Here is an 18,170-nt window from a genome sequence, read left to right on the forward strand (position 1 = left end):
CTTGCAGAGACTTTTGAAAGATTTATTAAAAAGTACAGCTATTCTGCTGGAGGGACTCCATTATTACCATTAGATTACCCACAAGCAAGTTTTCTGCTTTGCTTTTGCCCAAAGATTTTTCATAGTGAGCAACTTTGAGTGTGTTTTTTTTTTTTTTTTTTTTACTTCCTTGCATCTAAAAAAGTTGATTCTGTATCTGAAACTGGTTTTGTTATTGTAGGTTTTGCTTCATCAGCTCATGTGCTCAGTCCTGCATAAATCCTCTTTGTAACAGTGATGTTGTGTTTTTTTATTTATAAATATTTGCAAAAACACTCATCCAGTAAGATTATTTAAGTATTTGACAATAGACCGAAGACACTTTTGATTAATTAAACCTGTTTTTAAAAGAAAGCATTGTAAATTATGAATGCCACAGTACTGTTTATTATTGGACTGAGAATGACAGCCTTTAATACTATTGTATGCACTGATAGATTCCGTAGTCAGCTGCTTTGTAATTACTCTTCAAATTCCTTTTTTTTTCTTTGCATGGGACGTATATAAACAAGGCTTCTGCTTCTACAGCTGAATTAGATTTCCCTTTTTCATTGAATTCAGTGAGTTGGCTCATTTGCTTTCCATCTAAACAGGGCTCAAGTTACATTGGGGCTTTCACGGAAGCTTTATTTTCGCGCATGCACTGCGATTTTGTACATCATGGGCACGTGCACTTATATGAGTGCACATAGCACAGTCAAAAACATTGTTAATACCAAAACACCCTCTGCTTCTACTGTATGCAGCTTGTTTAATCATAGACAGTGATGCAAAGTTCTTTTAACAATCAAAAACAGAAGCATATGAAATGTTTGTTTTGTGGACGCTCACAGCACACAACCAACCAACAATGCTGCCGTCCACGATGCTGAAGGAAACAGAACGGATCCCCTGCATCATTTGGAAGATTTTATGAATTAAATGAAGTAAAGCAACACAATGCTGACAAATTATTGCTATTCTTTGCTGACAAATTATTGCTATTCTTTTTAAGAATCATCATGAACCTTGTTAAAAAATTAAATGTAACCTGAAAGTGGACTATTTTTAGGGCTCCTCCTTGAAGTATCAGCTGAATGTCTTTAGGTAAGCTCCTTTGCCTTTCAGAGGAGCTGACCTCCCCTTAGCTCCCCACTGGTTTGTGGGGCCAACGTCATGTCGATTTAACATGTCACTCCATGCTACGTTGCTATTGGCTAATAAGATAATGGAAATAAAAGCATGCAGACTGCAGGAAGATCATCGTAAATTTCTGACAGTCAAATTCATATTTGGTTGCAAGATTGTGACAAAGGTGGTCTTTGAACCTTTCACTGTGCAGTAGAAGTCTGCCATTTTTAGCCATGACCAAGATTATTCCAGCCCCACTTCCAAATTATTTGCATTCCATTTGGGATGGCCATAAATGAACAGCATGTGCTCTAAAAAACAATGGCTACAATAAAATAAAATAAAAAATTCCATCTGTACAGCACAGCAAATCTAAATTTTTAATTCTGTAAGATAACTGAATATTCACAGTGTTCAAGTGGTACTACTTATTATTTTCCAAACCATAAACCATACCGACAAACCAGGTGTTTACTGTCATGCATGATCTCCCCTCACCTGCCAGGCAGTTCATTGTGCAACTTTTCTGACAGCGCTGACAGATCTCATCACGGTTGTTTTCCCCCAATGTGTGGGCAAAACGGCTCACTCAAAGACAGCAGAGAGAATTCTCTCTTCATTCTGCAGCAACAACCGCTCAAAATCAGCAGCAACAGGTCTGGTCAGGTTTCGTCTGAAAACAATGCTGCTGGCGACTGGTTGTATATCGGATTAGCATATATGGCAGTGACACACTTCAGCCCAGGGGCGTTTCCTGAACCTGGGAACATTAGGGGCTGAGCCCACACCCTCGTAAAGAAATCTCAGTGAACCAACACAGTAAAAAACGCTTTTTATTTAAGCTTTCTTGGGTATTGTGTCACCTTGTTTAAAGCTAAGTTCTGTAATATGTGCTTCGATATGTATTTATTTTCATTCTTAAACGTGACAATGTAAACAAGATCCCTAAAATCAGTATTAAACTTTTACTTTTACCACAACTGAAGAGTTGTCTCTCTTCTCTAAATAAAAAACCGTCTGATGTCCATTTCTGACCGCTAATAATGACCACTTGAAATAACACCAGAGTTCAGATCCCCTATTCCATAAAATTCCTCTGTGATTGGTCATATTGTACCTGTGTTGCATTCACATAAGCCAGGAAATTACAAAACTACCATCTTCTTTAATGTCACAAGGCGGCTGAGAGAATGTAAACTTATTCCTTCTGGGATGAAAAAACCGTCGGGGCTTGATGTGAAATGTTCGGGGCTAGAGCCGGGAATGCCCAGGCCAGGCGATGCCCCTGCTTCAGCCTCTACTCCTCAGTCGAGTTGTTGAGTAACTGCATATTTACGTGGAAATATGGATATGGTTCTGTTGATGCTATCACAGAAACGATCTTGCTGTCTTCCATTTCTATGTCAACAAACAGGATAGCAGCAGGATTTTTTTTTACAAAATGTCCAATAAATTAAGTGGAAATGCTGACCTAGTCTTTATAATTAATTTCTTCTGTTCTTAGTGCTGGGACATCTTACAACACTTTTTTAGTCCATGTGTAGCTTTTCATGCTGGTAACACAAATTCCTTCTGTGGAAGGATCTGGTGTCGAGTTCTGTATAGATAATGAGTGGATGCTCTCGGTACTTTCCAGTATAGTTTTATCATCACTAGGTTAATTCATAAGAAGATTTGAGCATTGTTAGCTTACATAGCATTATGAGGCCTTTAAACCCTTTGTAGACAAGCCCAAGCTAGGGATAGAAATGGCAGAGAGGATTAGCTCAGCTGGAGTTTCTTCAGGCAGCTGAGATTTTGGTAATTATTTTCATATTTGCCCTTGACTTTTAAATCTTGCACAGATCCATGACACATACACAGAAACACACATGCATCCACACAGAGAACAGATATATTGCTATGAAAAAAAGTAGAAATGTGAACACATCAACCCAGAGAAGATTACAAAACAAGATTAAAAAGTGAATTTTCAGGAACAAAGTCTTAAAAAAAAGGAAAAAAAAATCAATGCACAAATACACAGATAACTTTTAACTTACTGGACTTTATTTTTATTCTTGTAGTGTTTTAAGCTATAATGCAGAGCTGGTTATTGCTTTGGGTTTTGCCAGCTGTACACACTTTGGCTGAAATCTATTTAAAGATCAGTCTGAAAGCTAGCCCAGCTCTGCACTGTGCAGGGACTCTGGAGGGTTGTATTTGTTTATCATAAAGGTCAGCTATATGGTAAGCTTGAAATTCATACACAGCTGTGTGGAGGAGAGGATTAATCTTGGGATACCTGAATCGAGTAAGTCCTGGTACACACATAAAGATCATCGGGCTGTTTTTGTCCCGATTTTGCACCTTCCCGACCAAGGACAACGAACCCCCGATTATCCTGAGTCTTATAAGATTTTCCTATAAAATGTTAATTTGGTCTGAGGTGTGTCAAGAGCGAATTTGTTCTCATAATTGGCTCTGAACCAGATTGCGGCTGACAATTGGAAATATTAAACGTGTTCAATATTTACAACAAAACATCTTCACGTGTGTGTGGAAAGGCGACGACTATTGAGTTGTGACTGTGTGGATTGTGACGTGGAATGGGATGTAGCCAATCAGGCTGGGGAACAGGGAAGAATACAAAGTCTGTGTTCACGCCGTCTCCAGTCTGTTATTTGTCTTTTTTTTAGTTCTGGTTTTTTCTGTTTTATTATAATTCCAAGACCACCAGCATTCCCACGTCCTGTATATCCTCTTCCATGCTGGGTGTTGTGTTTTCCAGTTGTTGCTATGTTCCTTCTTAATTTTTTTATTTACCGGTTGTTGCTATGGTTCTTCTTCTATGTTTTTGTTAGATCACGTTTGGTTACGTGAGATTTGCGACTTGGAGGACTAGATTCTAGATCAGTTGCGGGTCAGCATTGTTATGTGTGTTGTTCTGTGATAAGATTATCTGAGCACACCACACACAGTACGATCAAAACTGTTACATGCCTGGTTTTTTTCTTCTCACGTGTGAGGTCTCCACCAGATAAAAAATGTCATCAGATTAAAAAAAACTTTGTGTGTACCAGGCCTAAGCAAAAAAAGAAGGGGGGAAAAGCATCCAACAAACTGAGTTGAGCACATAAACAACATTTGTGGTTTGAAAGCTAAATCCCAGATGTTGGAATAGAATATTATTTTAATTGATTCTTGGCGTGCATACACACGCACTCACCAAAGTGCGTTGTTCTCATGTAGCCTTTTTGGTTTATGTTTCACTGTCAGTAATACATTTGTCATTAGAATTAAACTGTAAATAAGCTTGCTTGACCAGGTGTTAGTCTATAACATGTGTGCCTGTAGTTAAATCAAAGTTAAATCATGTATTGTTTTCTTGGGAGACAGTTGTGACTTGTAACTAATGTATGGCAACATTTCATATGAGGTGTCAGGATCATTTTGCTGCTTTAATGGGTCCACAGCCATTTGGAAGGAGGAACGATGGTGGATGATAGCATGAGATGGTTGCAACATTTTCTTAACTCTGGAACTCCGCAGCTTTAGCTAAGCTCAACCAGTAGGTGAGCGTGTAAAGTTATTATGTGAAGCCTGTGCAGGCTTGGCAACAACTAGATATTTTACATGTGACGCTAATGAATTAAAATGACTTATTTTAAATCAATCACGCAGCTGTGAAATTCTTCAGTTGTAATTGTCTGATTATACAAAAACAGTTTTGGCAATTCGTTTTTAATTTTACACATAGCTTTGAGAATATTAAATCATGGTTTTTAATTAAAAATAACGTACATCTGTTACTGTGTATTTATAAATGCCATACAGGTATAGCAACACCTATGCATAACCAGGAAAAAGAAAACATAATGACTAATTAAAGTGCTAAAAAATATTAATATATTTTAAATAATCACAAATTTTCCACAAAGTTTGCAGTTTTTTTTGTATAAGGTGCCTAAATTATTTGGATTATCTTTTATTTTCTTTTTAGAAGTTTTTTCTTCCATGTCTGATGTGGATTATTTCTTTATTATTGTATTATTTTAGTTTCTTTGATACAGTATTTAAGTTTTTGTTTATTTATTTATTTGATTTATTAGTTTTAAAAAAGATGCTGAAGTTAAACTGGAGTTATATTATTATTATTTTTATTATTATTATTATTAATAATTTTGTTTTCTTTTTTTCACTCAAAACAAAGATAGGAATTTTAGTGCATACACTTCCTCCAACATGAAAGATGCTCTTCTGTTGTTGTGCTTTTTAAGCAGTTTTGGTTCACACAGACACCAAAACGACTTTCCAGACTGTAAATCGCTGGATGGCTTGTTTAGGTGAAAATGATGTCCCAGCCCATTGTTTGACTTACTCCGATTTAAAAGAAGGTGTCATTTGCATGCTAACAATGTTGTGCTCTTGACTAATCTCTCTGTTTTCAACTCTGCCACCTTGTTATTTTTTTGTCTGAATATAAGCCTCTATTGCTTGCATTAATCAACTAAAACTTCAAAAGACTTGCAAACCTATCAGTGGCAAACCTCCTGATCGACAGTGTAGACTCATGGTTATGTTGCTTTCTGTGTTGTAAACGTAATTTGTAGCCTGTTCTAGCACGTGTATAAATTTTTGTGTCACAGAATTGTTTATTTTTGAGGCTGTAATTTCAGCTTCATTTTAAATGCTGAGTATCTAAGTAAACTATAGAGCTTGTATCTATGATTTCATTATCTAAATTACCATCTTTTCTGACAGTATAACAGTTAAATTTAAATTAGTCATCTTGCCTAACAGGGTCACCTGTGAATCAACAGTTGTTGAGGAAAACACTGAGTTACATCATGTTTTATTGTCACTTTAATAAAGAAGAATTATTAACGTGGAAATTTTCCAGGTTTTCAATATTAGTGAAATGTATGTTGGAGTTAAAATATATATCCAGTGACTTGCGGAAGGAGAAAAAGGATAATATGTACAATTAGACTACTCATAGATAAGTTTACTCAGTCTAATGCATATTTCTGAGGCAGATTTTTTTCCCCCAAACAAAGGAGGGAACCTATCTATCCAGTGTGTGTCTCAGTCCATCATTTGGAGTGCTGTGCACAATATCTGAGGCACCACAGATGGAATTCAGGAAGTGATGGATGCCTCTGTTCTTGCATTTCTTTCCTATGCTAATTTGCCTCATGCAGACACTGCAGTGTTTATTAATTTTCAGGATTTATGCCAGTCAGTACTGCATCAGCACAAGCGTCTAGTCAAAGAGCACCACAGCATAAAAGTCTACATTATTTGCAGTATTGTGAAAGCCACAAATTAGAATTGTTAAGGGGAAAAAAATTCATATTGTTGGTTAATTTATATAAGTAACTAAGCAGTGAGTGAGTACAAGTTACAGATTAAAGGAAAAAGACAACAACATGCTGGGTCACCACACGCCACCAGAACAGCTTTAATCCGACTTGTCATTATGAAAATCAGCTAAAGTGATGGAACATCAGTTTTCCAAAGCTATTCCTTTATTTGGTGTTTTGAAGGTTGAAGTGGAGAGCATTGTCTATGTTAGTCCAGAATCTCCCTTAGGTGTTGAAATATGCCATAACTGAGTGACTGTTAGGCCCACTGCATATGAGTCACATAACTTCCATCATCGTCAAAGCAGTCTGTGAACCATTTTTGCCTTTAGATAGGGACTTTGCTATCCAAGAGATAACAACTTCCTTCAGGATGAAAATGTTCTATCATATGATTGTATATTGGTTAAAAAGTGACCCTTCACTCAAATGGTGCAAATAGACCCAAACCACAGCAGTAAAATACTGCTATGAACCCTTAACCCCTTAACTTTTATAACACACATACAAAACATTTAGCAAGAAAAAAAGAAGTCATACCTTAATATTCATCAACTCACTGTTCCACAAGCCCAACAAATGAACTCTGTCTCTAGGTGTAGTTTGCCTCTCCTCACATTTTAACACATTCAGACACTTCTAACATTACCATGCTAAACATGTTCAGGATGGAGATGCATGCAAAGCATCAGCTAAAGTCATAAGCTTGCAGTGGCTTTAATATGTCAGACAAACCTAGAGAATGTGATTTGGAGATTTAAGTGTGAAATTGTGACTTTGCATTACCAGATTTTCTGCTTTTTTTTTTTTTTTTTTTTTTTTAAATGCATTATGATTTATTTACTGCTTACCAAATTACATTTGCTGTCATTTGATTATAAAATTTTAGGATGAGATGAGAATATAAGAGACCTGCAGATCTGCAGCTGCATGTGCTGTGCTCTTTAGTCTTTCATGTTATAAGTTCTGCAGGTCTATAATTAGCCAGGTTTTTTGGGTCGGCCGCAGTGTTGCTACTGAACCAGCCTCATTGCCAGACTCTTCATTATGTAAAACGTGTTTTGTGTGCTATGGTCTAATTGATTTTGAATGAAGCATGTATTGATGTGCAAACACGAGTCCTTCGCTTTCTGCCTTTATTCCTCTGTGGATTTTTTTTTAAACTTTATCTCTTTTTCTTTTTCTGTATTTTTTAAATCATCCCATTGCTTATGCACTGTTGATGTCTAGAGAAGCAGCTCAGCAAGAAGTGTGTGAAGTGGTTTGTTAAAGAAGAGTTATTCCTGACCCCATGATGGCCACAGAAAGGACCTAAGGCCTTAGTTGAATAACCCGTAATCCTAAAACGAAATCTGCTTTGCCCTAAGTCTATTTACCTTGAGAAACCCTGCAAGTTGCACTTAACCAATAATGAATGACGGGCGCAGTCAAGACTGTGCATAGCCTGGACTTATTTAACTTCCTTTTTGTTTAGAAAAACTATTTTAAAAAGTACATAAATATCTCTGTTCTCTATATAATCTCTCTATGTCAGGGATAACCTCTTGAGCCACTGTCCTGTAGGTTTTCAATGTGTCCCTGCTGCAACACACCTGGTTCAAATGAAATAGTTCAACAACAGCTTGTTGTCATGGTTGGCACCAGCCTCTTAACAACCCATTATTTGATTTAGTTGTGCTGCAGCATGGACATTGAAAACCTACAGGGCACTGGCTCAAGAGGTCCAGAGTTTGTGCTTTACTATATATTAATCACTTAATTTATTTAATATGTGTCTTTCATTATTAAATTATGATTCTATGAATTCAGTCTTGCATTTGTTATTCAAAGCACATGATCACGAGTCAACAGAAGTAAGATTTCTATTTTCTGTGATGAGAGCTAATGTTTGAAATAAGAATTCAAAAGTACAACAAAATTATCCTAATAATTTCTATTTAGTCCAGGCTTGGAGAAGTGTGACACATCCTGTTGGATGACACAAGACATTTGTTTTAATTCTGTAAAGAGTTTGGCTATATCTATAGCTCACTAAGCTCTGCACAGCAGAGCAAACCAAAAGACGTTTTCCTGTTGAGATCAATATAGTATCACATTGTCACTATTACTGGGCTACACATGCAATGGGACACCCAACCCTAATAATGGTGGAGCTGTGCGCCAAGCATTGAACCACACTGGAATTCAATCCCTTAAACTGTCAGTACCTAGGCACTGTCAACTTGTTTCAGAGGGGAAGACCATGTACTTGACTCTTGCTGAAGGCAGCACTAGCGGCTGACTCCTCTCTCCTGATGTGGTATCAAATGGTAAGACGCTCTCCTGGCTAATCCTGTGTCACCTCTTACTCCTCGCTGCTCTTAAAATACCACAACTTCTTTGTGGCAAGTCTGCTGCTTCGTGGTGTCACGATAAGCCAGTAGATGACATAACTGACGCTAGCTTTCTGCAGGCAGAGAGGAACAAAAAAAGCTCATTTCACAGCTGTCTTTGATTGTAACATCTGATTTTTTTTCTTACATTTAGTTGCCTGTTAACTTGTTGAGGTTTGTTTTTTATGAAACTTGCTGATTATTTTCTATTTTTCAGGGATTTAAACAGGCATGGCCCCTTTAAAGTTGGTCCAGACTTTCTTAGATCATGGGTGGACTACTCACTTTTTAGCATGATTAAAAAATTTTCTGTTTTCTGTCACCTAATTATTTTCTTTTAATATAAAAAGGTATACAAATAGGTTTACGCTCAATCTTTTTAGATGTGCAGCTGAAGCCAGCAGCTATTGTCTTGAAGACAAGGTCCATTTACACTCCCTGTACATGTGTAAATAGGTATGTCTTGGTTTAAACGTCACTGCTCTCATTTTTCCATGCATCAGTTACGTTGGTATGGTTGTTAGGTAATGCATCCGCCTGAGGGCAGAGTTCATAGTTCACCTCTGAGTTCTGATGCTAGTTTCAGACAGTAGCAAACATGGCTACCGCGGAATAGCTCATGATAATGTACATTGTCAGAAAGGAACATAAAAAGAGGCAGCACAGTAGACAGCAGTTGTCTTTGTGAACATTAAATACATTTGGGTTTCTTCTTCTTTTTTCTACCTTTTGCTGGTCACATGTCTGGTATACTGCTTATAACTGCCCCGCAGTTTCTGGTGGTACTACTCTATTTGCTGCATCAGGCTACACCTCTGCAAGGGCGAAAACTAACCGAATTACCTACATAAAGGACACAGCAGATGGACAAAAGGCTTTGTATCTAGCTATAGCATAGTGTATAAATGGGCCTTCAGTTGTCTCTGAGATCTCAAACTGAACTGCCAGTTTGCACTTCCAGTTTGCCAACTGTAGTTTCAGCTTGGCATTCCTTGATGGAGCTGCAGGAGAGAGATCTGGTCGATTGCTTGTTGGCCCAGGGCATCTCTCCCTCTGCTGTAGAATCCCCATCCCACCACCCCCACCTCTCTGCAATGGGAACTTCTCATTGGCTACCACTGTCCAGAGCCACTGTTGTGACTGTTTGGCCTCTCTTTGCCAGCAACCAGTATGAGGCTCGGTGGACGCTGCAGTGTTGGATGAGATGGGATGCGGATGTGACTGCTGAATATTAGCCAGTACCACACACACAGCCATGCAGCATCTCAGGATGGCATTATTTGTGTGAAGAGCATTTGTGTTGTTCTTAAAGATTTGGTGCAGTGCATAATGCGTGACATGAAATGTGCTACAAGCTTAAAACACACTAAAGTGTTTTCAGTGAAAGATTGCAAAATTTCATAGAAACTGGTTTAACTCACTTGCTACTTTAATGTAAATCTGCATTGAATTTATTAATAAAACCTGTAAAATTCTATGAAATAAAGATTTAAATATGGAATTTTAGAGTTTATTTGTTTGTTCTTGGCCTTAAATATCGTGAGGCTGACATAAGCAGACAGAATAGTCCATTTTGATCATGTGGCTGCAAAATGAAATGGGGTTTATTTTATTAGACATTAGACAACAGTGTTTTTAATTTTTATTTTGGCTTTTTTCCCTACTTTTGTGTATGCAAAATGTTGAGGCACATTGCAGTAAATGAATACATTGAACTAGTTTGTTATAATATCTTTGCACAACGTGCTAGCATAAATAATCACAAGAGACCAACTTAGTACATTTCCAATCCAAACAGTGTCTTTCCAATGCGCTTGAGGCTTCACTGTCAGGTGTCAAGATGTGTTGACACAAGCTGTGCTGTATTCACTTCTGACTCTTTGAATTGGGAGCCTGTTTCTAAAATTAGTTCTACTCAAGTTTACTTTAAAGATCTTTTTAAATGTCTCTATTGTTTGTGCCATGAGGAAAATATATGTGGGATGAAAATTCATTCCATGTTCATCACATTTCATTGGACCTCAATTATCTCTTTATTTGTTGGTGCCATTGTCTTTTTAACATTGTTAAAGGAAAAAAAAACTAAAGTTCTAAAGAAAAGAATCAAGTTATTGAACAGTTTTTTAATGTTCTGTATACATATAAGAATTGACTCCCATGTTTAAAAGACCAGCTTCACGGCAGAAATAAACATGTTTAAAGCCTGGTACAAAAAAACATTTTAGGATTAATAGGTCAAGTTTACCTTCATGGCAACTGTGAGAGGGGTGAATTTTTTCGTAACTCGTCCATTTGGATGTTATTTTATCTTGAAATTCGGCATAATTAGGGGTGTGTTCTTTTGATTGCAAAACTTGAACTGGACATTGCTGAAATGGAGTGCCCGGACCATCTGTGGCATGCACATAACAGACATGATGGCTAAACATGAAATCCAACGGGCGCCCTTTGTAGCTGTGGTGGGGCGGGAGTTCATTGGGACTTTACTTTTATAGGGGCTGGTCTGATGTGGTCTAGGTTACCAAGAATTCAGTGGAATCACCATTTACACATATGCTTAGTGTTGTTTATTTACGTGTTGACACACTTCAGAGAAGTTCTTTCTGGCAGCTTTGTTGTCGTCCGGAAACCGACCAATCAGAGGATAAGACACGTCAACCACAGTCTCCACTAATGGAGTGTCAAAACTCGAGCCAGTGAGAACTGTTCAGCCAAGCGAACAGTGACAGAATTCAGAGCGCGCTGGTCACTGGCATGAGGACATTAGCCCACATGTACACGGTGGAGTGACAGGCTCTCACAAGGGTGATTCTCGGCTTGCAAATACTGTTATTCCCTCGCAGCGCAAGAATTCACTCGTGGGTACTAGTTTACTCGCCCATATCACGCACACCTGCCCGGTGTTTACCATGCGCATACTCCGTTGTCACGTGGGCGGTTGGTTTTCAAGCGTACCCCTTTTAGAAACGCCGTCTCTGTTCAACTTCTCAGCTACCTTTCCTCGGACTCCGCGTTCACATGCAGAGCAGATGTCTGACAGCAGAGTAGCCTACCACTGCTGCGCGTCTGGAGGCAGCAATGCTGGTTCAGTTAAGAAGTGTTGATGTTGTCCATGTGAAACGATTTAATTCTCAGCATTTTGAAGGCGTGGCGCTAGCACTCTTGTGGTGGTGGCCCGCCACGGCTGAATCAATGTAGGGGAAACACTGTGCAAGATGGCTGTCAAGCTCAAAATTTTCCGTGTGCATCATCTTCTAAAGTAAAACTACCTGTCCTTCCTTTGAAGAGTTATGTTTGAAAACATTGAATATAGTCTGAATTGTTTTTCTGAAAATGTGATTGCTAAGGCTTTTGAGTTTTCATCTTGATAAGATCAAAACGTTTTGTCTGATTTCACAGAAAATGTTGCCTAAAGCAGTTTTATATGATGACATGCTCTCTGGCGTAATGACAACACTATGTCACAAAGCAACCTCAGAATGCACATCAACATTTCCAGCGATAGCCAGCTTTAAAAGACCCAGATTTTTATCTTTGTCAGCTTATTTTCAGTAAATATTCAAAATGTCATTTGTCTCAGAGGAAATCCATCAACTATACTTTTTAACTGTTTCTGTGCAAATGTGGTGTTTGCAGTACTAACTTGAGCTTCTTTTCTTTCACAGGGAAATGAAGCCAGTTACCCTCTGGAAATGTGCTCACATTGTAAGTATTCTGGTTCTTTGTTTGATCTATCTTTTTATAAAAACTATATATTGGACTTTTTTTTAAGTACATTAATGTTTGCTATCGTATTAGTAGTTATGATGATTGATATCAGCAAGCTGCTCTGCTAAATTTAATCATTCTGTTTACTTGATTTTTCTATAAACACCACTTTTTTTTAGAATGTTACTATTTTTTATGAACAATAAATGTTTTTGTGAAGATATCCTCTTAGAATTAAACTTATATATTCATGCTTACAAGATGTCTGCCTGGTAGACATCTTTGAGCTACTAAGCTGAAGGAGGAGGAAGAGGAGGAGGAGGAGGAGAGCTGAGGATATGACTCACATTTTTTCTTTGTTGGCCTCCTTCACCTTCCCTATCTGATGATACATGAACACAATATCTTGGCCCCATGTTGTTGAAAAGTCCTCAGAGATGCAGATTTCTCACCAGCTTGCTCCTGTGCAAATGGCTCATTTTACACTTGGAGGTTGTTAAGAACCTGACTAAAAAGGGTCCACTGCTGCTTGTATCTAATGAGCACTGAGACCAAGCCTGGTCCCTTTTGTAGTGTAGGTGGTCTCTTGGGACCATGTTGCTGTTTAGATTGACCTCGCTATTCATTTACACTATTTTTACATCACAGCTTTGAAGATGGTTAATGAGATTGTTGGTGCCACCTTTTTTAAATTTACTTAGGAGACAAAGGTAGAGGAAGACTTTTCTGTTAGCTAAAATGGTAAAGGTAACCATGGACTAACATCTGTATCTTTTATAATGTATTCTAATGTTAGACATTCGTCTAATCATTGTACGTACGTGCATGTTACCATATTGAAAGTGACACATCTTGTTAAAGAAGGCATGGCTGTGGGCAGTGTGGCTTGTCTATACTTGGATTGGACTACTTTAGCATCATGGTGGACAGGACCTTGGCCTGGCTGGCCTTGCAGACATCCCTCCTTTACCCAGATTAAGCTCCACAGTGAAAGCAGGTTTTGTTTTACTCTCTGTAGCTGATTCATCCCATTCATTGTTGTTGTTTTAATCCTTTATGCCAAACTGTCATCTGTCCTGCTTTCTTTTGATTTAAGCACAATAAATAAAATTTAATTCTTGGAATAAATTCAAGCCGTCAAAATCCTTTAGTTCATCTCTTCATATGGTCGGTTTTAATCAAAACTCAATATTATGAAATCAGTAGCAGTAGTTAAGTTGCTGTTGCAGGAGCATAATAAATGCATGCATATTAAAATTTAGAAACAAAAAAGATATTAGCTTCTCACACTTTCCAGAGGCTCCCTTTCAGTCTGAGAACATAATTACTACTAATTCATGAAGCCTACCTGTAAATGAATTTCTCTGATATCCCCCCCCCCCCCCCCCCCCCCTTTTCCTCCGCCTCTCTTACCATTGACCCACAGAGCAGCTGTTCAGCTCATCAACTGCTTGGACAGGCAGGCTGTAGCTGTGAAGAAATTAGCTCTGGCCTGCTAGTCAAAAAAAATTCATCCTGCTGCAGCTTACTGCCCTCTATCAGACATGAACCAGCAAAATCTGATTCCTGCCCACTCACCTGAACCTGCCATCAGATATTCCTTAATTGTTTGTTGTTGTTAAGAACATTTCAGTGGGGATATTATTTCAATATATCAGCTTAAGATGATTGACTGTGGAATAAGGTTGGATTTTTGTGCTGGGGTAGGGAACCTAGAAAGGAACGCGCCTTCTTGTCAGTGTGTTATCTCATCACTTCTGGTTTTATCACGCTTAGATTAGGCAAAATTTAATGGCCTACTTGTAACAACATGCACATTTAGACAAACCACACAGAGACACACCTCCACACACACATGCCCTTTTGCAGTGCATGCTTTGCTAAAGAGCATGCACGTGCCCACTGTTCTGCTATTCACTTCACCCCCACACAGACACACACACACACACACACACACACACACAGTGCCCCCTCAGCACATCATGCTCTCAGAGAAACGCACCAGCAAGCCTGAAAGCATTGCAGCCCTGTCTACGGCTGCCCAAAATAAACAGCGGGCGGCTTGCTGGAGTTCCTTGTTGCTAGGGGTTTCCCTGAGGGCGGGAGCCAGAGCCTCTGGTGGTGGGGTGAGTTGGGGGTTTTCTGATGACGGCATGGCTATAAATATACACCATCAATGCACTGCCCTCGTTTTGTCCTCAATTTGGTTCACGCAGACAAGCTGTACATTATCAGAGTGGAGTAATCAGCCTAATGCACAGAGTGCTGGAGCTCACCTCTGTAGTATACACTTAGCGGTGTAGCCTCGTGTTACCAGTGGCCTAAATGAGATAAGACTGGGAGTGGGAAGGTGTGCTTGTATGTGTGAGTATCTTTTGAGTCCCAGATTTTTAAGTGCTCTTTTCTGTACCATCCTGTTCCAACTTAAAACTCAAACTGAGTGACCCTGTTATGACAAAGCACAATGAGTCTGAATTGCAGGATGTGGCTGGATTTAAGCTTTTTTTAAAAGCTGTTTTGTAATTTGAGATAAACATTATTATTTTTTATTTATTTATTTACATTTTTTCTCGTGTACCCGTTTAGGTTCTGTTGTTTTTATTGGGATAGCAGGGACTGCCATGTGGGACACCTTTTAGGGCCATTTTTACAGGGAAAAAGTAAAAAAAAAAAAAAGCCCAGAGGTATTTACTTTGGGGCCTGCTGGGTGTGGCTCAGTGCTGATTGGTTAACCCACAACTATCTGATGCAACATCTGCATGACATTACAAATCTGAGGCAAGATTTTGCAACATTTTACTTATTTATTTTTTAAAGTATAACAATGAGGGAAAAGTCAGTAATTTCCAAAGAACAACAAAGATTTAACCTTTCAAATGGTTTTTCCAGGCTTTTCAAATCTAATCTTTAGATTTGAGTGATTATACTCAGAACAAGTCCTATATATATATTTTTTTATAGTAGCTATTTAGAAGATACAGGACAAATTGCTGCTCCTTACACAAAGTCAATCATTTTAAATATTTTTGTTATGACCTGATGTACCTGAGAGCAGCCATCTTGGCTCCTCTCCATTGAATTATTATATAACTTTAGGAATCTTCTAGATCCTGAAGTACAATGGGAAAAAAGCCTGAAAGATGAAAGTTCCTGCACTGAAAAGGAAGCATAGGATGTCATTTTTATGTGTTGCACTTGGTCATTGGGAGACTGAGACAAATGATAGTTTAAATTACCCCAGCAGAGGCTCTTATCATTAGAAAAACATAAGAAAAATCTTCATTTGAGCTTAAATTAGGCTGTTTCTCAGAGGTATTGCACATACAGACATGGACAAAATTGTTGGTACCCTTCGGTTAATGAAAGAAAAACTCACAATGGTCACAGAAATCACTTGAATCTGACTAAAGTAATAAATAAATAAATAGATAAAAGAAAATAATAGACAAGCATAGACCATTCTAAAGTGGCCTTCTATGAGCCCTGACCTAAATCCTATTGAGCATCTTTGGAAGGACCTGAAACATGCCGTCTGGAAAAGGCTCCCTTCAAACCTGAGACAACTGGAGCAGTTTGCTTTATGAGGAGTGGGCCAAAACACCTGCTGAGAGGTGCAGAAGTCTCATTGACAGTTATAGGAATCGTTTGATTGCAGTGATTGCCTCAAAAGGTTGTGCAACAAAATAATAAGTAAAGGGTACCATCATTTTTATCCAGGCCTGTTTCATGAGTTTATTTTTTTAAATAATTCTGTTGAAGCATGGTTGAAAGGCAATGTCTGACTTTCATTGGTTAAATTTCATAGAATTTTTATTTATTATTACTTTTGCCAGATTCAAGTTATTTCTGTGACCATTGTGAGTTTTCTTTTCAATTACCGAAGGGTTTTGTCCATGTCTGTATTGTGGTAGATATCAGGATTTTCCAAACTCTCCTACCCAAACCCACATGAAGTAAACAAAAGTGAAACGGGTTAAAAAAAACCCTCATAATTAAAATCTCTTATGGTTTTTGTCATTATTTTGTATCAGGCAGCTGCTGTTTTCCAGTATGGAATCAACACCCACATTTAACTCACTATGACCACATTATGCTAATTGGCACAGTGTCGTGTGTCAAACTAGTGTAATTACTGAGCTGTGCATGTAACCTTCTCATGTTTACCCACCCTCATGTCTTATCTTGTATGCTTGGAGAGTTACATACCTCAGGGTTTAGGCTGCAGTTTTCAGTGATTTACCAGCTGAATTTTAGCTCACTCCCTCCCCTGCTTGTCTCAGTTCAGGTTGGCTGTGTTTAATGGAGTCACATGTCTCCATTAATGTGCAGGGTGAACTGTCTGAGGACTAAGCATGCTTAGGAGGACACATTCATTAATGACATTTTAGGAACATTGCGTTTTTATAATTAAACAAAAGCGGGGAGGGGAGGCCGGTTGTACTTAGCAGATTTTCTGTTCACACGGCTATACTGCTGTTTAATGGTTAGCTTGTGGAATTAAGCTGCACTAAAGCTGTACCAAACACAAAATTCTGGTAATAAGTTCTGTTATTTCTTAACATAAAATTGAGCTATTTTTTTATTTGGTTCTGCTGAAATTTACAAATAAATTGTAGAATGTAAAAAGAATTTAAGCTCACTGGCAGACAAATGCATGTACTTACAGAGTTAAAAGAAAAAAAAAAGTTTAAATTGTGCAAGTGGGCCTTGTAAGGCAGGCTGCTGCATACCTCCTGTGTGCACACAGGCTGATGATATCTACATATGCATGTTTTCATGCATTCACCTCATGAACAATCGTTTCTCTTCCTCTGTATGTACGTGGGCTACTTTGGGGGGTTAATGGGCTCCAGTTGCCTAGTAACACTGTTGCGGGTGCATACAGCATTTATGAAAGTGTGTGTGTGTGTGTGTGTGTGCTTTGTGGTGAAGTGTATGAGATTATCATAATCATCTCACAGTTACATCGGGTGTCCCTCAGAGCTGCTCATTAGCATAGCAGTGTGAGGAGCCCCTGTGTTATGCAGACCTCACAAAATACCATTTCTTTCCGACTGGATTGTTTTCTTTTGTCATCAAATCTTCCATTAAAATATTCTACTATACTATTAATTGCTATTGACTATCAAAATAAATGCAATCTAAACCTTGTTTTTCTCTAGTATGAAAGAGCTATGAAAGCTTTTCCTTTATAATTGTGTTAAGGATGCTAAAGGTTGTGATTAAGTAATCCAGTCACATTTAAATCCTATAAAACAGTGTGTCTCAATCCAGGTCCTTAGGACCCCCTGCCCTGCATGTTTTAGAAGTAACACTACTTTAACACACCAGAATTAAATGAATTGCTTGTTAACAGGCTGCAAAGAACTTGATGAAGAAAGTTCATGCATTTGAATCAGATGTCAACACGTCTATGACATGCAGGGCAGTGGGTCCTGAGGACATAGATTGAGAACACTGCTATAAAAACATGTGCAACAGACCAAAGTTTGTGCATCCGAGTGTGAGTTTGCAGCATCACCCACATCTTTGCAGGGTTTTTTTTTGCTGCCAGTGCTCAAACTCACATGCTTTTGACCCTAACACAGAGGTTAGA

The 18,170-nt window shown here is 38.3% G+C and overlaps 1 protein-coding gene across 1 annotated transcript in view; it reads left to right on the top strand.

Annotated features, from left to right (window-relative positions):
• The window catches only part of LOC121655112 (calcineurin subunit B type 1), a 38,756-nt gene that overhangs the window by 7,069 nt on the left and 13,517 nt on the right, over positions 1-18,170 (top strand). The window contains exon 2 of the mRNA XM_042009536.1: positions 12,532-12,571. Coding sequence (XP_041865470.1) covers positions 12,532-12,571 — 40 coding nt within the window. The remainder of the gene's footprint in view (positions 1-12,531; positions 12,572-18,170) is intronic.

The sequence above is a fragment of the Melanotaenia boesemani genome, chromosome 16 (genome assembly GCF_017639745.1).
Source record: "Melanotaenia boesemani isolate fMelBoe1 chromosome 16, fMelBoe1.pri, whole genome shotgun sequence".
NCBI classification, from domain to species: Eukaryota; Metazoa; Chordata; class Actinopteri; order Atheriniformes; family Melanotaeniidae; genus Melanotaenia; species Melanotaenia boesemani.